The sequence below is a fragment of the Cervus canadensis genome, chromosome 29 (assembly GCF_019320065.1).
Source record: "Cervus canadensis isolate Bull #8, Minnesota chromosome 29, ASM1932006v1, whole genome shotgun sequence".
Taxonomy (NCBI): domain Eukaryota; kingdom Metazoa; phylum Chordata; class Mammalia; order Artiodactyla; family Cervidae; genus Cervus; species Cervus canadensis.
This window is the reverse complement of record NC_057414.1, coordinates 28327213-28351739: the sequence shown is the minus strand read 5'-3', so window position 1 is coordinate 28351739 and position 24527 is coordinate 28327213. Positions and strand designations below refer to the sequence as shown.

At 47.7% G+C, this 24527-nt stretch overlaps 1 protein-coding gene across 2 annotated transcripts in view; it reads left to right on the top strand.

Annotated features, from left to right (window-relative positions):
- The first annotated feature begins 14806 nt into the window (after positions 1–14806).
- Positions 14807–24527, top strand: part of KIRREL3 (kirre like nephrin family adhesion molecule 3) — a 598271-nt gene continuing 588550 nt past the window's right edge. Inside the window, exons 1-2 of one of the 2 annotated variants that reach the window (XM_043452394.1) lie at positions 14807–14914; positions 17308–17742. In XM_043452394.1, the coding sequence (XP_043308329.1) occupies positions 17688–17742 (55 nt within the window). In that variant the 5' untranslated portion in view covers positions 14807–14914; positions 17308–17687. The remainder of the gene's footprint in view (positions 14915–17307; positions 17743–24527) is intronic. The other variant, XM_043452393.1, reaches the window with a different exon arrangement.

Genomic DNA, 24527 nt, shown 5'->3' with positions numbered 1-24527 from the left:
AAAGAGTCATGAAAACTTGCCTTGGAGTAAGAAGAAAGAAAACCAGACAAAGACAAGGACTTTTAAAACAAAAGATGGTGCGTTTGAGGTAGAATTTTCTTATGAGTATCATTGCACAGGGGAGAGTTAGAAGAAATTCCACAAAGGCCTGAATGTTAAAGTATCAGAATCAAACGTTAAAAAAAAAAATAAAAGACAGATACGGGAAAATCAAGTAACAAAATAATCATGGGTTTTAGAATAACTGAGTTGAATGTCTCCTTAGATTTTCTTCTTAATTGGATAAAAATTGGATGTATTACATAACTTTTATGTATTAATAACTTCGCTTTTACGGAAGTCTGGCCACCAGCCATGATTCATGAGCCATCCAAAGGGCCAGTGCAGTCTCCCATGAAGACTCACCCCAGTCCTACATACCTACAGCCTTCAGGCAGGCTGCTCCCAATGACAAAGCTGCAAGTAGGAGTCAGAGCTATTTTTCCCCACGCATATGTTGACATGCAGCAAAGCGGACAGCATCGCTCCGTGCAAGCTGTCCTATTGAAGGCTCATTTCCTGTCAATCTTCCTTTTTTTTTTTCCACAAAGCTTTAATTTTTTGCCACAGCACTTTCTACATTTTAGTTTCCTGCAAACCTCAGGAAATAGACTGAAATTAATATCGTCAGATGCTTCTAAAAGTGCTGGCTTGGCGGCACTGCAGAACGCTTTCAGATGCCATTTTGGGATTAAAATATACCAGTTATGCCCCCCCCCCCATTGTTTGCAGGAGAGATCTGGGAGAGGGATTGTGTCTGAGATTGGACCGATTTGAAATGCAGTTTTAAGGAAAACTGGGAACGGAGACCAGCAGGTAAACCAACTGGAGGAGGAGCTGCAGAAACAAACCTGGTGGCAGATCACAGTGCCCCCTCAGCCTGGGCAGCGGAGGACAAGACCCCTCAGTCTTGCTTTCCTGGCAGATCTTTCAAGCTTCGAGTAAGACATCCCTGCTCTAGGGCCTCCAGATCTGACTCCAGCAAGAAGCGTAAAGTGTCATAAGAAAAAAGAAGAGGTGGAGAAATGTATTATTAGCTCTGCCTTCCCAACCAGCAACAATTGGGCAGAGGAAGCAACCTGTGCCTAGCTTTTCTCATGTCTCTGGCCCTGAGGAGCCCAGGCCGGGGGTCAGATGGACTTAATGTTGCGGCCCTGCTGTGCCCTGACTTTCAGCAGATCCCACCTTTCCAGGTCACAGCTTCTCTGTCAGTCCAACATGGAGAGATGAGTCTCCCCTCCCTCCCTGTGCAAGGATGTCACAGTGATAAACTCCTAACAACTACGCAAACATACTTTGGGTTCTTGAGGGGGAGAGCATGACATGAAGCGAAGTTATTTTTATTGTTGTTGGCTTCTTCATCTATGACTTCCTAAGAGTGTTACATGAGGCCACGCTATTATAGCATCTCCAGAAATCTATGTGAAATCTTTGTGATGTTGAAGAATGCTCAGTCCTTTTATGCTCTTTGGATTTATTCACCTTTGGGATCTGTCAGCAGCAACTTCTCCATCGTCTACACCATGCAGCCTCCATCCAATCTGTTAAGGAGACCTATCGATTGAATAGCCAACTCGTTTTCCTATATGTCCACACCCAGGATTCAAGTCCTCAGCATCTTCTCTGTCTCCAAAACCAACAACCACATCTCTGATGTTTCTGCTTCCCGCTGTCACTATTCAGCCAGCCTTCATATCACCTCCAGCCATCTTCCTAATATGTCACTCTAGGTAGGAAGCCTCAGTGATCCTCCAGAGATCTTCTAAGAAAACCTGTATTTTATAAATGAGAACATCGGAAAGGCTAAGGGAATCACCCAGAGTCACCTTACCAGCCAGGGGTGGGGCTGGACCGAAAGCCAGATTAGACCCCCAAATCCTAGGTGCAGACTATTGCTCATCGTGTTCTGAATACAGCTAGACTAGAAGCACAGCCCCTAACCCCAGGTCTACACTATTGCTTGTCAGCTTTCAGGGGTGCCTCCTAACCTGCAGAATAAACTCAAGCCCTGGACCACTCTATGCAGCTTCACAGAACAGAAATATGACTATAGAGGCTTAAAAACTGAGGCTTTTTTTTTTCCCCCAGAATGAGAAGGCAGGAGGAGTTTCAAAGCGGATGCTGCTGCCCCAGGAAGTCATCATGGATCCAACTTCCTTCTCATGCTCTCCTACACCTGGATCATTGCTTCATGGTCACCAGATGCCTGCTCCACCTCCAGGCCTTAAGTTCATGTTCTATACAGAAAGAAGGAGAGAGGTGCAAGGGCAAAAGGCACAGACCAGGTGAGTCCTTTTTCTTTTTTAAAAAAATTTTTTGACCATGGCATATGGCATGTGGGATTGTAGTTCCCCAACCAGAGATTGAACCCACGCCCTGTGCATTGGAAGGGCAGAGTCTTAACCACTGGACTGCCAGGGAAGTCCCAAGGTGAGTTCTTTTTGTCAGTCATCCAGTGGTTTTTCCCAGAAGCCTCATCTGGGAGGCATCTGTGTACGTAGTGAAGGTGAGAGTTAAGTCACATGATGTCCCTCTAGCTGCAAGGGAGCCGAGGAGGTTCACAGTTTTAAATGGACATAATGTCACGCTGAAAAAAAAAACAGAGGTTCTATCAGTAAGGAGAAAGAGAAGCAGGAATATGGAGCATACAACTGGCAATCTCAGCCACATACAGGTTAGTGTTGACCTTCACATGCCCTACAGGCCCACGCCAGCTGACTTTCCTATTCACACTTCCTCTTACCTCGGCCCCTCACTCCATGGCCCAGCCAACTCAGGACACCCTGTGCCCTTCCCAAGCATGATGTGGGGTGGGGGGCTTTCCTGCCTTGCTGCTTTTACACACCTGGTTGCCCACCACTTCTTTAAAACCCAGTTGGCATATCACTTCATTTTTCCTAATGCTCGCAGTCAAAATTAACCTCCAATTCTTCTATTCGCCAATAACATATTGTACTTATCTCTATTAAAGCACTAATCACATCCCACTCTGAAATACAATTTGCCAGGCACATATCTGCCTCATTCAGCAGAATGTAAGCTTCAGAAGACCGAGGACCCTATCTTGTTTATCTCAATATCCAGTACGATGTTTAAAATGCTGTATGTTCTACACTAAATGCCTAAGTGTTTAAAACTGGAATTATTATTTTTTTTCATTTTGCATGCATGGCTAAGGATGGGTGAAAAGGAACACCTCATAAAGCTGTGTAAGTAAAGTTGTTGTGACCGCCCATCTCCCTAGCATATTCTGGTACTACTCTCTTTGGAGGCAGAAGGATAAATTCTGGAACTCTCTTCCGGCCAGTGGACTCTGTGATGGTGTTAACGCCCAAAGGATCAGTGACTGATGGTTTGCTCTGCATCTTTCAAACTCTAAACACACTAGGGTGACTCAGACAACTGTTTCTTTGCCCTTTTGGTTTGAACCTGAGCCTCATGAAACTCTGCCCTGTGTTGGTCTCCAGGCTGAAGCTCCATCAGGCTGAAGTGATGGCTATTCTCTGCACCCTCCTGGCCTCCATCACCACCACCAGGGTTTACTCTCTGACATTCCCCACTAGGCTCTGTGCCCTGATGAGCTGACTCTGTGGGATTCAGACTCCTCCCCGTTCTGGTTTTCAGTTGCATTCGGCCACCAAGAATCAACAGAGATGAGAGCGCAGGAGGAGAAGGGTGGAAATAATTCTTCCGCTGCTCCCTTTCTGCTTCAGGGCTGGGCTGTGACATTGGTAGCATCCCGCCCTCCCAGCATTCACCTCCTGCCAGGGGGGCCCAGGGCCCCTGCATTCAGCTCACAAAGTTCCACTTACTCTGGTCCCTCATCTCTATTCAGGGCTGGGCTGGGGGTGGTAATGATCTTAACCGCTGTTCCACCTCCCTGCGTGTCTCAAGATCACCTCTTATTGGGTCCTGGAATCCAGCCCAACCTTCTATACACAGTCTATGAAATTTCCTTCCACAACCCATCTGAGTGTATTTTATTTTATGCCAGGATACCGACTGGTGTGGCCGCCAAGGCCCTTGCTCCATGACCTGCATTAAAGTCTTCAACATGATAAGGACTATTCAGAATTTTGAACTGGCTCCATGAACACACCATCTATGACAGTCTCCAGAGAAGCCCAGCTAGCGTTTCCCTTGTTCTCTGAGGACGGAGTGAACCTTCACTGAAGACCCGATGCCTATCTGTATCCACAACCGCATTACACTTGCCTGTTTCAGAATGAATCTCTTTCTCAGATACAAAAACATTTGTCCTATCTGATGGGATGGCCTATGTTTGGGGAGATGAGGGGAGGGGTGGGATAAGAGTCCAATGGACATTCAAGTCTCTAATTATGTGTAGAACCAAATAAGTTAAACAATGCTTCCCCCAAGACCTTCCTGTCCAGAACTGAAGGGTTTGAATATCAAGAAAGTGATCAGACAGCGACACTCTGAACTCAGAATTAGCCCTCTTCTGCTTTGTGGGCACTGGATGTCTGATAAGATGGTAGCTTCCAAACTCTCCCCAACAAGGGCCTCCAAGAAACTCAAGCCTGCAGAGAGCGAGCAGAGGCATTTAATTAGTCTCTTTCTTTCTCTCTCTCCTTTCTTCCTTATTTTCCTTATCTATCCCTCCCTCTCTCCTTCCCCCCCGCCTTCCTCGCCACTTCTTCCTTCCTTCCTTTCACTCTTTCTTTCCTCTTCCTTCTGAAAAGGGGCAGCAGTACCCTAAAAGAATACCACAAAACCACTGGTACGCTTTTGCACGTAGAAAATGAATACACGTGGACTTGAGAGTAGTCAGTTCGAGGTCATGGCCGTCTTCCTCCCCGAGGCCAGCCAAACATCCTTTACACAAAAGTGTCGAGGGTTCCTCTTTGGTTCTCTTTCCCTTCCCTGTGTTTGGACCAGATTTAAAAACACCTGGAGACTCAGTGTAGCTTCTGTTTTCTCCTGCACCCTCACCTTTTCCCTTCTGCTCTTTTTCCCTGACCACGACAGCAATTACCGCTTCCCTGGGAGGCTGGATCAGATAGGGATGAAAAAAGCAAGTCTTGCCTTGGAAAGCTGAAGACAAAAGGAAATGAATGCTTCAATTTCTGCTTCCTTCAGGCATATTAAAGCAGACTATCGCTGGGAAAAATCTCTGAGATATATTGTTAAATTCAAAGAAGATATAATTGCGGAATTATGTACATCATGTGTGATTCCATTTATGCATTTGTGCTCAGACTGCTTGCTCGTTTATATGTGTATAAACACATAGCACAAGACTCCAACTGCTAACAGCAGTTACCTCTGGGAGTAGATTTGGGGCGAGGGTTGGTGAAGGAAGGTGTTCACACTTTATACGTTTCTAGAATATTTGGTTTTATAAAATGAGATTAACTTCTTTAGTTTTTGCTTACATAAGAAATATATGGATTCAATCACAAATAGTAAATTCTTTAACAATCTTTTTTAGGTCTTTTCTTTTCTGTCTGTGCTACCAGGAAGAACCAAATTACTTTTCTCTAAGTTTTAAAAATTGAGATTTCTTCACTTGAAATACATCCTCTGTCATTTCAGGGTGTCATTGTGCTTCCTGATCATGATTTAAAATAGGTTGTAATGAATCATCTTCCACATAAGTTTGACTAAGTCAAGTGAAAACGGTTCAAAGGAAATCAAAATTATGAATTAATCTCCTCTATCACCACAATGATGCCTCTCCTACTGAGTTTTATTGCTTATGTTCTGGAAGGTGGAACATGGGAAGAGAATAAGGAACCGCTGGACATCAGGGACCCTGATTTAACTGGGACTCATGTCAGGTTTGAGTCCTAGCTCTTCCCACTCCATCTTGGGCCCATTGTAAGACTGCCCTGCCCATTCAGTCGACGGCAAACGCTCCCTTCTCAGAGTATCTGTATCTTCCAGCCACTTTCAGCTTCTCTCAAGGGCTTATGCTGTTGTCCTATATGTCTCATGAACCGTTTCAGGCTCCTTGAGGACACCATGTAAATCTTTTTCATCTCTGCATTGCCAGAGCCTGTGCCTAGTGCCTGACACAAAGTAAATGCTCAATAAATATATGTCACATGCACATCTGAATGAATGGATGACTGAATGGTTGGCTGAATCAAACCGTGAGTCTTGTTTTGTGTCTCCAAATGCACAGGAAGGTACTTGAGGACAGGAGCCTACATCTTAAATTTTCTGAATCCCCTTAGAGTAGTATCCTAAGAAAAATGAGCATCCAACAAGTATTTCTTGATTGACTTCCCCTATTATATTTTTATGTATTTATTTCTTTTTATTTGGCTGAGCTGGGTCTCCATTGCAGCATGCAGACTTTCTCTAGAAGCATCGTCCATGGCTTCTCTAGTTGCAGGACACAGCCTCTAGGCTCACCGGCTCAGTAGTTGCAGTGCACGGGCTTAGTTGCCCCCAGCATGTGTGATCTTAATTCCCCGACCAGGGATCAAACCCGAGTCCTCCTGCACTGGAAGGCAGATTCTTAACCACTGGACTACCAGGGAAGTACCCCCATGTCTCCTATTTTAAAGGATAATCCCAAAAATAGTTACAGAGATTTATATCTTGATTTTTTTTTTTTTTTGCCAGCCTATTGACAAGCTGGCAAAAAGAGGAGAAGAGATGTGTTTTCCCCTCATTTTGTAGATAATTCCAATGAGGCCCAGAAAGGTGAGACAGCTTGACAAATGAGGAGAATGGAAACGCACCTCCTGACCTTTCCAAGCTACTCTCTGAGGACCTTTCTGGCCCCCTCAAGAGCCCGGTGTTTTCTGACTGTGGACTTCCCCTTCCCCGTCAGGGAGCATGCCAAAGCTCGGTAGACAGCCTATTGCCGGGTGCTCCCTGAATTTCAGGTAGTTAAAGTAGAAAGTTGCACTTCATAATTAGATGGTAATAGCATAATTATTTGAAGGTGCCTTATACTTACATCCCTCCTCTCCAAGCTCCTTTAGCTTCTTCAGCTGGGATCTTGGTTCTTGTCCCTTCCTGTCCTACATCAGAGCCGTGTCCCTGGGCCACCATGGTTTACCAGGGATGGCTGTACCGTAATAAGGGAGGCGCCTCCAGAGGATCCTCTCCAAAACTTGGAACTCATGGGCTCTCACTGCTACCACGTGGCAAACCCTACTTCAGATCACTTTGTACGCGGTGCCAGATAAAAGAGATGGGAGGTTGAGAGAGTACTGGGAAGCCACTAAATCTAGATGCCTCTTCAATATTTATCTCAAAAAAAGTCATGACCTCAGTACACCCTGCTGAGGCTCTCACCTCACTAAGCAATTCTCTCCTTATTTTGTAACCCTCAGTCCCATGATAAACAGATTCCCTATTGGTAAGCCTTGAAAGACAAGAAAAATCACCATCATCTCCTCCACCAACGGAAAAGATGGGTGCTTTTCCTTTTTCTGGAGGTGGAATGCAGCTCCAAGCCGATAGTCTCTGAGCAGGGAACACAGTCAGATATAAGGGCAGAGTACAAACTACAGCTTGGGTGGAACAGCTAGGCGACTCGCAGTCAATAGCACACATCACCCACTTCGAAAAATGGCTGACTCAATGAACACCTTGTCTCAAGAAAGAAAGGGGCCAAGGGAGTCATTAATGAAACCAAGAAACTCAGTTTTACATCTCATTCCAAAGATGGATTCACTGTACTCCTTTCCATCCAGGTGGGTGAGTTCATGTCATGTGGAATTTGTCTGCCCTCACTGAAAACTCTGGTCAGGCAATGAATTATTCCAAGTAAATTAAGTGTATCGATCCCCTCCCCTCTCTGACACTTTGCAGATATTGCTATCAAATCATGCCCCGTACAAGTGTCAGTTTTTGCCACAGACATCTGAAGAGGGGAACAAATATTCTCTTGAGTTTCTCAGAGTCTAACAAGTCCTCGTGGGGGTCGAATAAGACTTGAAGGAACCCGGTGATGACATAACCCTATGATGAGATGGGCTGTTTACAGTGGAGAGTTAGCATGCTTGGCTGATGAAAACAAGGTCATGGCTGTATACGTCTCTGTATTTCTCAGGTAACATCAGATCACAGTCATAGGTTGTATCTTGACTCTGGCCAATTTTCATACAAATGCCAAGTGGACCAGAGAGAAGATCAGAGCACAGTGCATGGACACAAATTGTGAATCTATGACAATTCCAGGAAAACAATCACGTTATATACCCTCTGGATAGGATGTAGCATAAAACTTTATAAACCGTAAGGCAGTAGCCTCTTTCCAGGTGAAGTCAGGCATCATTTTGTTAAGGACTTGCTTCTTTGATGTTAATTCTTCTTCCCAGATGACCAGATTATCCTTTTCTAAATAATGAATTCCTAATTCAAAAAAAAAAAAAAGAAAGGATCTTTCTCAGTCTTATCTAATTGAGCGTTGTTTTTTAATTTTTTATTGTTTTGGCTGAAAACTACCCTATTAAGGCTGTTGAATGTATTCAAAGGATGAATTGTCTAAGATGAATAGTCTGGCCCAGATAGCTAACAAATGTATCCTATAAAGTGTTATTTTCATCCACATTGAAGTCCCTTATCACACACTGAAATTCTTATGGATGAAAGGATATAATGTCTGAATTTGCTTCAAAATAATCCAGTGAGGTGGGAGGAGGATGGAGGATTAGTGAAGCAGACTGGGCCATGGCTTGATCATTGCTGAGGCTGAGTGACGGTACAGGGGAAGTCTGGTAGCAGTGGTCCTCAAACCTTAGCACCGGTCAGAACAATCAGGAAGGCTTGTTAAAATGCACAAGCTGGGCCCCACCCCAGAAATTCTAATTCAGGAGATCTGGGTGGAGCCAACAATTTGCATTTCTAAAAAGTCCTCAGGGGGACTTCCCTTGTGGTCCTGTGGTTAACAATCTGTCTGCCCAGGCAGGGGACACAGGTTTGATCTCTGGTCTGGGAAGATCCCACGTGCAGTGGGGTAACTAAGCCCATATGCTCAACTATTGAGCCCCTGTGCCACAACTATAAAGCCTGCATGACTAGAACCAGTGCTCCACGACAAGAGGAGCCACCATGATGAGAAGCCCACGCCCCGCAATGAAGAGTAGTCCCTGCTTGCCGCAACTAGAGAAAAGCCCGTGCCCAGCAATAAAGACCCAGGACAGCCAAAAATAAATTTAAAAAATAAAAGTTTTAAAAAATAAAGTTCTCAGGAGATGTTGATGCTTTTGGCCTGGGATCCCCATGTTGAGACTCATTAGTCTATTCTCTCTGTTTTTACCTATTTCTTTAAAAACCAAAGGGGACTGAACTTGGCTGGCACAACAAAGCAAGGTGGAGGGATCTACTTTTCTGCTTGCTCAGAATCTCAGACAGAAGCAAAAAAATAAAAAAAGCAGAAAAGAAACACAGACAACCGGAAAAGCGCTGAACCATCAACACAATTTAAGCTGGGCTGAATTTGGGAAATATTAATGCTGGTTTTCCTCATTTACTCTGAACCTATATCTATATAGCAGGTATGGAGTGTGCTAGCTTCTCAACTGCTTGGGACTGTGCCTTTAAGCAAAATAAATAACCAGAATTTCTAACTGCTTTTTTTAATACAAGAGCTAGAGCTAGGCTGGGGTTTATATAGATTGATGACATCACTTTGCATCTTTGCCTGAGACTCAGTTTGGGTTTAAAATGTATAGTCAAGAAATCTTTTCCTTTGGCCTTTCCAATGTACCTAGTTCTGGAAAAGATGTGGGGTTTTCTGATCTAGTTGAGTCTAGATGCATCAGATGATGAAGAAAGAAAGTTTCATGCTTGAGGTTGAATAGTCACAAGGAGGCAAGCAGGACCTCTAGTCTAATTTTATCTTATTTTAAAACCCTCATTTAGCCAACAATGACTATATGCCAAGCATTGAGCAATAGACTCTAGGATATGAAAAAAAAAAATTCCAACAAATGGTCCTTGACCTTGAAGAGCTCACATATAGTTTGGAAGGCAGACATGTAAATAAATACGCTATAATAGTAATCGTTACAGAATAACTGTGGTTGTTATGAATACGCTGTTCATTTTCAACTAAGGGGAGAAAGAGGTGAAGCAAACAACTCACGGATGACAGTTCAACTGGTTGTCGAGTGGTGCACACCTGTCTATCAGCAAAGAGATATGTCGGGGAGAGGCATGTCGGAGAGGAAGCCGTAGAAAAGAGGTGTGGGAGAGTCAGAGTGGCTGCTGACTCTAATCAATAATGAGTAATTTGACGGGATTAAAGTGTGGGCTGTGAAGGAGGGGGCTGGCGACGGGACAGAAAAGGTATGTTTGCTTGTTGTGCCCTACACACAGTGATAGAAAGTTTATACTCTTTTGGGGACCATACACCCCAAGGTGGTGTAGGGGGAAGGTCGCACAGGGCTGAATTTTGAACAGACAAATGCGGTAGGTTAGACAGTGGTGAAGGACTTCTTTAGACTGTGGACCAGGCACTGAGTTGAGGGAGCCGTGAGTTCAGGCAGACATGATGACAATCTGGTCGAGGGCTCCTTAGTTCAGAATATTTGCATAGGAAGCCACTTGCTTGCTAGCACATCAGTCGGCTTCCCTCATAGCTCAGTTGGTAAAGAATCTGCCTGCAGTGCAGGAGACCCGGGTTCTGATTCCTGGGTCAGGAAGATCCCCAGGCAAAGGAAATGGCAATCCACTCCAGTATTCTTGCCTGGAAAATCCCATGGACAGAGGAGCCTGGCGGGTACAGTCCATGGGGTTGCAAGAGTTGGACACGAGTTAGCAACTTGCGTGTGTGTGTGTTTGTGTATAGAGGGTTTTTCCCTTTTTAGGTCTTTATTGAATCTGTTACAATATCGCTTCTGTTTTATGTTTTGTGTTTTGGCCCCGAGGCACCTGCGATCTTGGCTTCCTGACCAGGGATGGAACCCACCACACCCCCTGCATTGCAAGGCGAAGGCTTAACCACTGGACCATCAGGGAAGTCCTTAGAAGTTTGAATATATGTAAACTTATATAACAGAAAACTAGATAAATCTAAAAGTTGCATATGCAACTTTGATATCATCTATTTATCCATAATATGGAGAGAAGAAAAGAAGGAAGAAAGGAAGGGAGGAAGGGAAAATGCTGTCTATACATAATAAACAGAAAAGAGGAAGTCAAGTTTGCCATCCAGGAAAACAGCTTAAAGGGCTTCAAGTGAGAAGCAGCTGCTCCTTTGACTTCTCTAAAGGTTTACTAATTTATAACATGGGCCCAGGGTGTGTGTGTGTGTGTGTGTGTGTGTGTGTGTGTGTGTATCAGGGTGGGGGGGAGAGGGTTATGAAAAAGAATAATAGAGAAAAAGAATAAATGTGGTAAAATTTTTAAGACTTTGAATACCACAAATGAGTCATAAATTGGAATTTCACTTTGTCTTCCAATATTTTCCACATAATTAGCCCATTCATATACACAAAAGGAACACATGACACATTCCAAAATGACACAAGACTCGTTCCAAGCACTGAAGTGGGATGCTGAGGCTTGCCACCCATGTCATCCCTGGAGCAGGGATGAAGGTCCTGGCCTGTGTGTTGAGCTGGCGATGAGACAAGGCACCTGGGCATGGCCACCACCTTTCATACCGTTTCCCGTATCTTTTCTTCCCTGTAAATTATACACTCCAGGCCTTTGCCGAGGGAGATAATGCTGCTCCCATGAGAACTGAATACCCAGTGCCCTGCATGCATGAGTGTGTCAAGGCTAAACAGGTCTATTGTTCTTAAACAGAACTGCCAGAGAAATTGTCTCCTTGTGCAGAATGATGCTGAAGAGATAAAAATATCTTTCATTTCTATAGTGCATTGCATCTTAAAGTGTGTTCCACATTTTGCAAACTATATATAGTCTCAATTCATTACCCAGCCCCATAAAATACAGCCAGAGCAGTGGCAGGCGCATGCCAGATGTTTGACAATGGTTTAATAACAGAATGAAGAATAAGTTAAATTGGACTCAGAAAACAGGAAGTGGGATGTGGGGCACTAGGTAAGACTGTGCCAATCACCCTAACTTTATGTATTAAGTGCCTACTGCCTACCAGGGTAAAAGCTGGGCTCCATGGTACCTGAAAGGTAGTGCCCCTACCCTCATGGGGCCTCCAGGATATCCTGAAGGATGCACAATCAGATAGATTCTACTGTCCGTTCTGATTCATGTTAAGAACTTAAAATACAAGGTGCCATGGTCCTTACTGCCTTTCAAGGGAGGCATTTACCATAAGCCACGTTGGCATCAGCATTCCTTCTCTTGACTAAAGGGTTTGCGTCCAATAGAATTATAGAATGTACGCTGAAGAGAAGCTATGAAGGAGGGGTATGATTCTGGGGAAAGTAAGGAAAAGAAGAGAAATCACAAGATGAGCAAGCTGGGGAAGGAAAGAGGGTACTCAGAGTAGGATGAAGATAAAACAGTTTGGGGAAAAGTCGTAACCAGTGAGAGCAGAGGGGTCCACGCAGATTCCAGGGTCAGCACTAGTTTTCCTGGGGGTGGGGATGTCACTGGCAATAAACTGCTCGAATACTGAAGTCCCTAAGTCACTGGGGAAGCACGTTTAAATCTCTCCAGGCTGAAAGGTGTGGGTTCTGGAAAACAGACAACAGGATTTTAGGATTGGGAGGGATCCCAGGGAGCCACTGTTTTCTTTCATAGATAAAGCAGGATATGCCCAGGTTTATTAAGTTTATTATGTTTATGCAAAACATAGCAGTGCTCAGGCCGGAGCCCGGGTCCAAAAGCTTGCCCCTGACCTCTCTCTCAGGCCTGGCCTTGGGTGAATCAGTGGCACAGACAGGCCCTGTCCTTTGGGGATGCTTCTGAAAGCTGAAAACCTGGTTCTTGGGGGCCTTTCCACAGCAGTGCAGAGAGACTGACCACAGTGCACAGGGGTTAAAGTCTTATAATCCACCTACACAGATATAAGCCAGAAATTTCGTTCAGATAAATGAAAGAGAAATAGGCTGAAAGATTGTGACTGCCCAGGTCAGACAGGCTGCCACCCAGGGAGAGCCTTGGAAGCCCATTTGGTCTCTGGAAGTATATGCAGCTTCCAGCCCTTATTAACTCACCCAGGAAGGGGGAGTCAGGTTACTGGGAACTCCCAGGAGAGCCCTGTTCAAAATGAGTTTAAATCCCTGGACAAGGAGGTTTTAACCAGCACTGGCAGGATCTAAGAAAAACAAAAGGAAATGTGGTTTATAATGTATCTGTGCAACAAATAACACAGAGGCATTACACAGGAAATTCTCCACCTGTGATGATGGCCCCTCTCATAAAACGGCCTCTCCTTCTCCTTCGTGGTAAGGGCCCCTGGTAAACACAGGAAGGTAATTACATGCACTGCACAAGGATTGCAGGAGATTGAGGGGGCCAGGCATTTGAAACTCAGGCCGAAGGTACTGGCCCTGTATTGCATCTCAGCCCCCCAGCTTCCTGTAGGGCCTCAGGCAAGTGAACCCAGAATGACCCCACAAGAAGGGATCACACCTGACAGATGACCTCCATTGAAAAACCTGTCTTGTTAAAAAGTCAATGTTGTTGTTGTTTAATTGCTAAGTCCTGCCCAACTCTTTGCAACCCCATAGATTGTAGCCCACCAGGCTCCTCTGTTCATGGGATTGTCCAGGCAAGAATACTGGAGTGCGTTGCCATTTCCTCCTCCAGGGGATCTTCCCAGCCCAGAAATCGCTTATGTCTCCTGCATATCAGGTGGGTTCTTTATCACTGAGCCACCGCTGCTCCTGCTGCTAAGTCACTTCAGCCATGTCCGACTCTGCGACCCCATAGACGGCAGCCCACCAGGCTCCCCCATCCCTGGGATTCTCCAGGCAAGAGTACTGGGGTGGGTCACCATTGCCTTCTCCGCACTGAGCCATTAGAGAAGCCTAAAAAGCCAATGAGATGGTTCATAATTTTGTTCCCTGGATGCACCTCTGTATACGCTTCTCCCCAACTAGAGGGCAAACTTTCCAAGAACAGAAATTCATGTATTCATTCCACCCATCTTTATTAAGTACCCCCAAACAGGCCTTTGCCCAAATGGCGGGAATAATACATGTTAGAGACAAGGGACGAACAGCCAGAAGCAAAGTCAGGGAAAGTGGTGATGAGGGAGTGTCTGGATTCTCAAGGGCTCGGGCACTGAACAGCAGTGCTGGGACACTCCTGCCTCACTCTCTGCCCCAGAACTCAGCAGACGAGCAGGGTTTGGAAGCTGTCCAGAGGAGATCTACCCTTCTGAAACTTATTGGCCAGAGAGCAGCTCCGGGGCCAGCCCTCATCCCTCTCCCAAGGGAGATCCCGCTCGACTGGGGTGGGGGGTTCAAAAGATACTGCACTTGGCCTTGAAGGCCTGGAGGAGGGGCTAGCGACTGACCACCACTGCCTCCGGCTCGGCGCCAGGTGAAGAAACACTGGAGATGATGCCACCTGCTGGCGAGGGGCCCGGGTTCGCGCGGTGGGCGCAACCGAGGCCCGGAGACCGGATGGGCAAAGAACAAGAATTCAAGCAGTTGTTCAAGTGGCTGCTTTTCTGCTGCCTCTTTAGGGTCTCCACCTCCTCGGGCAGAGCCCGGAGACTCCGGACGCCGAGGTTTCCAGCGGGGGCGGCGGGCGTCCTCCCCCGGCCCCCTCCTCTCGCGGCGCTCGGAGGTCTAAGACTCCGCGCTTCTCCATCAGGTGGAGCAGTGCTCCTCGCCGCCGGTCTCCCCCGCTCCCTCCTAGCCGGCGAACTGCACGCAGGCACCTAACAGCGCCAGGAGGTTAACCGAGCCCCCGGAGGAGGTGAGGCCGAGGAGCAGCCCGGGCGGAGGTGGCGGGGCCGCCGTCGAGGCTGGCGCCAGAGCCCGGCCGGCTGTGAGTCCTGCAGGTACTGCTGTGGTTCCCGCTGCCCCACGTGGTGGCTGCCGAAGACTGCCCGTGGTTTTTCCGGCACGCAGGCTTGAAACGCCTTCTGGCCCTTTTAGAGGCAGGCAGCTCACCACTTAATCCAAGCTTTTTTTCCCTTTCTGCCGGAGACCGGAGGCTGAGGGGCGGGGTCGGAGGGGCTGGAGGAGGGAACAGGCCCAGCTGGCTGGGGTGGGCTTGAGGGAACCGAGGCCAGACTGAGTCAGGAGGCCAACCACAGGGACCAGGGGGTGAGGGAAACCAGGCACTCCCTTCCTCGGAATCGCCCTCAACCCTCTTCTCCTGATCCAGAGTTAATGTGTGGGGGTTGCAGGTGCCTGTAAGGGAGCCTGATTTGGGTGGGTTGCACAGGTCATGACCCTGGTCTCCTGACCCTGGTTCCTAGTATTTATTTCCTTCTGGGGCCGAAGTAAGCAAGTCTGGGCCCCAGGCCACTTAGGAATTAGCAATCAGAATTAACTACAGCTTAAAGGATGAATGTCAGTTAAAACATCAAATGTTGCTTTGTAAGGCACAACCTATATTCTATCATTTGTCTTAGTCACAGCAGGGTTGGCCTAAAGAATGATGCCCAGACCTGAAATTTCATCCTGCCTGTATAGAATCAATGGAAAGCTCCTAGTAAAAGCACGTTTCTATATGTGCTGTGTTTTCACTCTTGATATGTTATTTGACATGTTATTTAGAATTACTGTTCATCTTTTGCATGTGTTTCCTGATTGGCTCTTCTGTTTTGTTGCATTGTCTGTTAGAGCAAGTCCCTGGACTAAGGCAGTGCTGACACTTTATTTAGATACCTTGTTTGCAGTTTAACTGATGGGGTGCCTCTTTTGGGTCTTCTTAGTTTCCTTTGCTCAGCATTTCTCTCCCCCCCCCCCCCGCCCCAAGCTTGCTTACAAATTTCCCTTTGATATGTTTAACAGCCTCTAAGGGATGCAGTTAAATAAACTATTAAGTGAAGAATAGAAGAGTCAACAGAGCAGACACCTACTAATTTGTAGACCTTTGATGTCAACAACCAGATGTCAGCTCCTATTAGCACACACTTTCACACGTGCCCCTTCTCTCTTTCTTGTTCATAAATACTAAGGGATGCATTTTTTAAAAAGTTAAGATCCACATGGAAATTTGGAGTTAGAATGTACCTTGCAATCAGCAAAGTCCCCCAAATACGTAATACTTATAAGCTAAGCGTTTCCCCAAAGACCTCTCCAGGGTCCAGTGACTGATGAAAGAAATGATTGATTTTATAATTGCACAGCACAAATCAAGCAAGCATCTTTCATTTCCCTCTCGTTACTCATTACCCCCCTTCTTCTGCATACTGCTGTACCTTTTTATTTGTTGCTTTGTAACTATCTTTATAATTAGGTGTGCTCTCTGATTTATAACTATCCTTATAGTTATAGGTGTTCCACGCTAAATCGAGCTCCTGAAGGCATAGACTGTGCCTGTAATTTTATTTCCCCCAATGCCCTGCTTATACCAGGCATAGCTAAATGTCTATCAAGTAAATAGACCTAGATAAATTTGCTTTGATATCCAGGAGAAAATAGAGTTTGATTGGAATGTGAGTTTGGTGACAGGTAAAAAAAAGACCTGAAGGTTCTTAGGAGGCATTGCCTATGACCTTGGCCTCTCCTTCGCAGTAGGATTCACAGCACCTCTTGGAAAAAAGACATACTCAGAGGGATGGAGCACTTCTTACAGGAGAGCTTCCAAATGTAAAACCAGGCAGCTCCCCATCCTTGGTAGGAAATGCACAAACCAGGATAATAATAATCAAGGGGCAGGTGTCACCCATACACCTGTTTTCCCTCTAGTTCCTTCATTTTGTTTTCTAGCATTATCGCAAAGAAAAACCAAGGTGTAAACATCCCCATTTTATTATTGAGCCCCCCTCCTAGGAAAGTCTCAAAAATGCAAACCATGCTTATCTCTTCCCCAACTCGGAGACTCCCGCTGCACACACTGGCCAAGTCCTTCCTGGAGAAAGGTGGACATCCCCGCACCACCCCCCGCCCCCGTCCCCCCCACCTCCCGTGCAAAATCAAGGCAGGCAAATTGTTATACTGTGGCTAGGTACATCCAGCCATCCTTAACTTCACTCCTTTAAACAACATTATGTCCTGTGGACAAAAAGTCACAGCTCCGATCCCTGTTCAAAATGCCTTTTGGTCAGTGATGGTGACAAAAGCTGAATTTCTCCCCATGTAGGGGGAGAAACAGAAGGCAAGAAAGAAAGGAGCCTCCCCCTCCACCACCAGCACACCCTCCTTTTTGCATAGATCGCCTTCCTCCGAGTGTTTCCTCTTTAATTATGCCCCGTTTCCCCTCCCTCTCCCCCCTCCCCAGCTTCAGTGAAAGGAGCCCTTCTGTCACTCGTCACTCGCTCCCCGGCTCGCTCGCGCGCTGGCTGTGGGAGGAGCCGCCGGAGGAAGCTGGGTGCCTCGGATGCCGAGCGCCAGAGGATGGAGCTGCTCCGAGAGGGGACGTCGCTGACGAGCCCGGCTTCCCGAGGCGGCTAGAAAACAGGCAACTTGCCTCGTCTGGGCTGCGGATCCCGCGAGGCGCGGAGCCCCGGGCCACCCGGAGGGACCGACGGACAGACAGACAGATGGTCGGCGTGAACCCGGGAGGACCGCGGCGGAGGCTGAGCACCGCGAGCCGCCCAGCAGGAGAAACTCACCGCAAACCCAAGTTGCCCCGCCGGCTTCCCCTCGGCGCGCGGAGGAATGAGACCTTTCCAGCTCGACCTGCTCTTCGTCTGCTTTTTCCTCTTCAGCCAAGGTAGGACCCGTGCGCCGCCCGGAGTTGCAAAGAAAGTCGGCGGGGTTGTCAGGGCTGCGGGCAGGAATGTGGGCAGGCTTCGGGAACTCGAACTGATGATGGATGCGTCTCCCGGTGCCCGGCCGAGAGGCACTGGCATCGCCTCTTTGCCTTTGAAAATGCAACAAAATGGTACTGTTTATTTTCCTTCGGAAGGCAGGGCTGCGGGAGGGGAGGGAGGGTGACTTTCTCCCCTCACTTGTCAACATCCAGCTCAAACTCTCCAATGCAAATGAGTTCTTTATGCTCCCTGTATGTTAATTAGGCGGCATCTCTGTGGCCGTGCGGTGCGGTTCTGAACTTCTGGGCGCCTCCTCTCCTCCAGACGTAGGTTGGAAAAGGAGAGGGTCGGGAAGGAGAGCTCTGGTGAGGTGGCTATTTCAGCTCGAGGAAGGTCTGGCTTGCACGGGTGTATTCGGAAGGGAAGGCGTGCGGAGGGGGCTGCGATGACCGAATGGAGCGTGGGGGTGATGTGCGGCGTTTTGGGAAAGCTTCTAAAGAGTTTCATTGCGTGTCATCCGCTTCCCTGAATTAGAGTGCATTCTGAGTCCTACACAGCGTTAGATTTCAGGGCAGAAAATGAAATCCCCCCCTGCCCCTGGTGCAGACGCTTCCTCTCTGCAGCCTAGTAGTGGCAGAGAAGTCGGTGGACTTTCTCAAAAGAACTTGGCCCCCCTTGGGCTCCATGCCCCTGAGAGCCGCCCTGGGGCCAGTAGCCGTGGAGGGAGGGGAGGATTGTTCCGGAAAAGGATGGCGAGAGTGCCCTTATAGCCGGCGGCATCCGGAGTCACCTGTGGAATTGAGTTTGAGGGACTAGTCAGCCGGTTCCTTTCCCCTCTCCTGGAATGCCGGGTGCTGTCTCTGCCGTCTGAGGTGGCGTTTGTGCTAGCCAGCACAGCTCTGGGAGGAACAGGACTCTCTCAGAAAAATCCACAACAGAGCACATCCATCTGTTGATTAAATGAAGGGTAAAAGTTTTCCAGAAAGCACAGCACCGCTATGGGTGGCTGGCTTTGCAAGCAAACAGCATGCCTCCATCCCTCTCGCTGAAAGGGAGAAGCCAGATGAAAGCTGAAACCCACCCCTCCTTCCCCAGCTCTTCCACTGGTGCTTGTGGTCACTGCAGATTTCCCCCTTGTCAAACTTTGCTTCTGACCCTCCTGATTTAACCTGGGGGCTCTTCCGCAACCTGGGTGTGCATGTGGCGCTGCTTGTATATAATCCTGATGTACACACACACACACATACACACACACACACACTCACTCGTGTATTCATGTGGTTGTGTTGCCTCTCGCCAGGGCTCTGTATAGCAGCAGGAAGATAAATTGCCTTCCCCAGAGTTTTCAGGCTGAATGAATAAGGACTATCTTAGAACACTGGTATAGAAACAATTTGGGTTCTATTACCACTTGGGGAGGTGACCCTCCTTCTTGAATGTGTTGGTGCTCGCTTATGGATACCTACACCAACACACATGCTCACTCTCCTTCTCCTTTGCCTCTTACCATTCACTCACTCAGGAAGTTGCACGTAGAATCCCCAAACAGAGGTTCTAACTGTCCCTCCCACACCCAGGTTCCCCGGACCAGTGCACGTTTTACTGTGTCCACTGATGGTGCTGGAAGGGTGAGCTGAGACTCTCCTCTAGGTTGACACAAGAAGCTTGTAGATGTCTAAGTGCCTCTCTGACTGTTGGAATCATCGCAGTGTCCATCTTCTACTTTGCTTATTTCTTTCTGGGTATGGTGCTATTTTTTGAGCTGCCTCATATAAATCTTTAAATATATGGAGGTTAAATGCCCTGTTTCTTCTGCTCTTAGCCCTGAGGGCAGTGGGAAGGAACCACAACATCAAGCAGTTCAGAGTTCCTGGCTATTCCTGACTGTTCTGAGCTTGGCCAGCTTTGCCCACCTTCCCAGATGGTAGATGCATAGTCCACAGAACTCCAGAACAGGTCTAAAGAAAGACAAGGAGACCTAAGTGGACCTGGCCAATGAGAACCCTCTACATCACTGAACACTGTATGGTAGGGTCCTTAAGTCGACAGTGTCTGACTGCAGAAGTGAAGGGTCAAGTGGGACAATGTTTAATGGACTTCACTGGGATAGAAGATCTTTTGACTTGATCAGCGGCATTGATGTGAATGTGGATGTTGTTTGTAGGGTTGTGAATTCCCCAGAGAGTTCTATTTGACCCTCTACCCATGTATGCTTAGGGCATATTCTATGCCAACCTCTGCCTGGTGCCGTATATTTATCAAGTTATCAGATAGAGCATATCCACTTTCAACAGGTCACTAGAGGACTAGCCCCCCTCCCCAGGCTCTGGGTGATACCCTCTCTCATCCCCCTGGCTGCGGTTGCACCCCACCCAACACACACACCGAGCCACACCATCGGATGCCATTTCCTGCTTGCCTTCCTCCTGGGATGCTTTCCAAGGAAATGTGCTGAGACTCAGGGATGGCCCGCCACTCAGAGAAAACAAATGCCCAGGGCTCTTTTAAGGGCCTTCTGTGGCCCTCTAGTGACACATCCATCTGCTGTCCCACACCTCTCACAATGGGAACCTACACGTCATTTTGGAGTCACTGGAGACAGAATTCTCATGCGTCCCACACAGAGAGGGTGCTCCAAACATCGCTCAGAAGATTTTAAAAGCAAAACACTTAGGTCAACTCTTAGAGTCATTTCAATCCTCCTTTCTCTTTTAGTATGTCAGATATATTTATTCACTGTTACTTTTTTTCATACCCCCTCTTTAGAGATTGAAATTTAGGTATCATTTATGTTAGTGATATATTATAGCCCTAATCTTGTAAACTTTGGGATTTTCATATAGACTGAGATTAAGTATGTGTTGATCACTCTTGAGGTGGCTGTAGAAAGGCCAAATGGCATGCCTCCATTCCCGCCCAGCCAGTGTCCCCAGGCCCAGCTCCCCACAAGGCAGTGGAGAGGTGTCAGCGAGTGCCGTTTGAGGGGCTGCCGTGCTGGGGCTGCCTCTGCCTCCGCTGGCAGGACGGCGTGCTCCGTACAGAGAGGGATAATGTCACAGCACAATTTGCCTCCCGCAGAGAAGAAGCATGTTCTGCCCCTGGGTGAAAAGGAATTGATTCTCTTGTCATCCGCACGCTTAGAACTCGCTGTGTCTTCTGCTTTATCATTTTGGTTTGCCCACCATGATTTCCTTCTGTGCCTTCCTTCATCTTCAAGACCTGGCCCGTCCAGCCTGCACATCCATGTTGTTAATGTCTTTGGAGAGACAATGTCCCAGCAGGACTGGGGACACCCTGCTTCCTGTCGGATCTCGGGTTCTGAGACCGTTCAGGGAACATGTGGTGGTACAGACTCAGCCCCTCCTACGTTGGCGGCTCCTGGGAAACATGCCCTCTTGCCTGCTCTGTGACACTTGGCTCTAGCATCGTCCTGTCCTGCGTGGTGACTTGCTGGGTCTGAAAGTTCTAATTCTCGGGAGTCCACTCTCTGGTTGGCTTTGCGTGTGCGCCGTGCTGCTCTGGATGTGTTGGGGCAAAAGTGAAAACTTGCACTTGCCCATCAGTGGCATGTCTGAGTTGAGGATTAATCTGGGGTGCCATCTCCCTGTTGGGAAGAATCTCAACCACTTGCTGTCCTGACTGGCTGGCAGAAATCACCAAGAAGGGATGTCAGATGGCCATCAGAGGGGCAGAGGTTCTTGGTGACATGAATCTCCAGGGAAATAGAAGAGCGACATGCAGAGAGAGGGTAAAATAGGGTGTGAGAGGAGAGGGGCCCAGGCTGAAGGGGGCCAGGCTGCAGGTGACAGGAGGCATGAGAACACCGGAGCAAGGACCAGAGGCTTCAACTGGCAGGAAACTCCCTGGGTAAGGAGGCTTAGAAAACAGCATGAGCGTGTCTGAGGCAGCCAGGAGTATGGAGGAGATGCTGGGGGCACAGGCTGAGAAGGCGTTAGAAAAGGAAACTGGGAGTGAGCAGCAACTTTGGAAGCATTTATCATTACCCAGAAACGTCATAGAACAAAGGATGGGGCAAGGAATAAGTGTGAGGCTTCCCCCACTGGCACCCCAAGTGGTCTAATGGCTTGTCTAGAGGGGTAGAGTCAATGCACAGATGCCAAGGGTGTGAGACCACTTCTTCTTTCAGAGACATCCTGGGTGATGGGGACTGGGGCGTGTCTGTTGGGTCTGGGGGTGGTCACAGTGTCTGCTGCCTAGCGGGGAGTTCTCAGCTGCCAGCCAGACCTATAGAGGAGGGAGGAAAAATGCCCCAGGGGGAGAGGGGCATGGGCTGGGATCAGGGCCTTCACACTGCACTTAGGGTCCCACAGGGGCCTCCCTCTGGGGTTCGGAAGACAGATCTTGCTTGGAACAGGGCAGCAGTGAGCCAGGCTTGCCACCAAGGAGCCTTCTGCCTGGTGTGCATGTGTTGGTAGGAGCCAGGGCCAGCAGGGGACCGGGTGGAGCAGGGCAGTATGCCTGAAGATGCAATTTTTCTTTTTTGTTCAGCCCAGTGGGGGTGACTTAGGCGGCATTATGTTTGCAGCCCCAAAAAAGCACATGAATAATCCCTAGTGAATTCAAGAGATTTCAATAGCAAAATAATAACAATACTAATGATTCCTTTGATTTGCAGAGTACTTTTCTTCCAAGGAGATAAAAAGATAAACTGTTTTGGAAACATGAACGAGGAAAGAAAATTGCCTGTGATGGAGGATTGGGGAGGAGGGTCAGGAGCATTCCTTTTAGGGATTCCTGGTAATTGGTGGGGGAAGGGGTTTACATGGACTTAAGCATCATTTCTCAGCTGTAGTCCTTATCCATCTAAGATGCTGAGATGTCTTTTGGGTGAAAAATCAGTGCAGGCCTTTTAAATCAAGGTCAGTCTAGAAATAATGGCACCCTGAATTCCACTGCTGCCCCCCCACCAGAAATAGGCCTGTTCTAATTGGAGGGGATCAGCAAGACCAGGAACTTGCTGAAATGCACCTGGGACTCTCACCACTGCGCCAATCTTGACCATATTGGTGGTTCTCCAAGCAGAGTGTTTGGGGCCTCAGCAGTCCCTCAAAGTCAGTGGGCTCCCCAGCGTCCATGGAGTTGCTGCCCTGGGGACATCTGCACCGGCGAGTTTCATATCACATCACTGCCGTCCACAAGGGAGCAAGGAGCTAAGCCTGCCAGCATCCTGTGCCGGGCCGTGATGTCTTCGCCTGGCATTCCAAATGGAGTGGGATTTTGCTTCCAGTTAGGGGAGCAATGCCGCGTCTATTGCACTGAGATGGCATACAGCTCTGTACATCATTGTGTGTTATCTCCTTTTCCCCGGGGGAAGCCTGTTCAGTGAGCCCGTCAAATCAGAATATAGATGCCTTATGGATCACCGGAATACTTTGTCACATGTGGGCAAAGAACGCCAGGCCCCACTTTCGGCTCAGCTTGAGGAGTAAACAGAACCTACCCAGTTGCCATAGACTGGGGATCTCCACCATCATATTTAACATTAGCTTTTTACTTCTAACCCACTGAAAGAGCTAAGGATCAAATTTGATGCTTTTTTCCCCCCATTTTCTTCCTCTGTCAATGGTAAAAGCGCGTATTCTGGCTGTATACTTTTAGAAGTCAGTAAATGTCAATATTAGTTAAGTGTTTCCTTTATATCACTGCAATTTAGCATAAGCTGCTTGGAAACAAATGTGTTCCATAAGCATACAGTGTTTCTGTGAGTACACAGTCAATACCACTATGAGGATTAAATAAATGTCAGCTTTCCCTGGGCGCACTGGTAACGAGTTAAAGTCACGGAAATAGTGGCCAGCACGAGTGACTGTTGCTCCTTACAGAGTTCTGGTGTTGCAGCCTGGCTGGGACGTGGCGTCTGGGAGATGGACATTCGTCCATCTCTTGGCTGGATATTAAGGCAAGGAAGGAGCCAAATGTAGACACCTCCTGACATTCCACAGGGAGATTTTTCTCAGAAGTCCAGAAGCCTTACCATGCCCACTTCAAGCCTATTCCCATCCGGGAATTCCCTGTCCACACACACACACACACATACGTAACATGCACACAACACTTACTGCTAAAATGTAGTGATATCCAGGACTTAACAACACATCAGCCATTTTCCTGAAATGGGAGATGAGCTTTCCCTCTAATCTTCCACCTGGTGTTACTGTCCTCATGGGCAAAGTGAAGGAGATTCGCCTGAGGTTGTTTTTTTGATTACTGAAACGAACGCTGCCATGCCATGCATTTGTCAGTATTGAAAGGAGGTGTGCCCATCAGGCCGGATTATCTCGGTGGTCTGCTTACTTGGCCTGTGTTCACTGGACAGATGTTGCAAGTTCACATTCTTTCTAACGAATGTCTAGAAGATGAGAATTTGAAATCTGGCGCTGACAGTTGCAGCGATGACTACCAAACATCATTTTCGCCTTTCCACACTCTTCCCCGGGGGCTCCATGCGGTCTGGGTCTCAGAGGGCCTCGTTTCTTTCTCCTTGCTTTGTGATGAAGCACGTTTGTTTGACACCAAAGCTCTGTCCTATCCACTCAGCCAGCCCTCGTTGGGGGCCTACTGTGTGGTGGGCAGTGCGCCAGGGGCTTTTGATGGGAAGATGACTAAGGGTGTGTTTCTGCCCCAGGGGAGCTCTCAGACTAGTCAGGGAGCAGACAGTTGTCATTACAGTTCAACAGTTCAGAGCAGTCAGAATGTTCTGAGAACAGCGGGGTTGGCTGAAGGT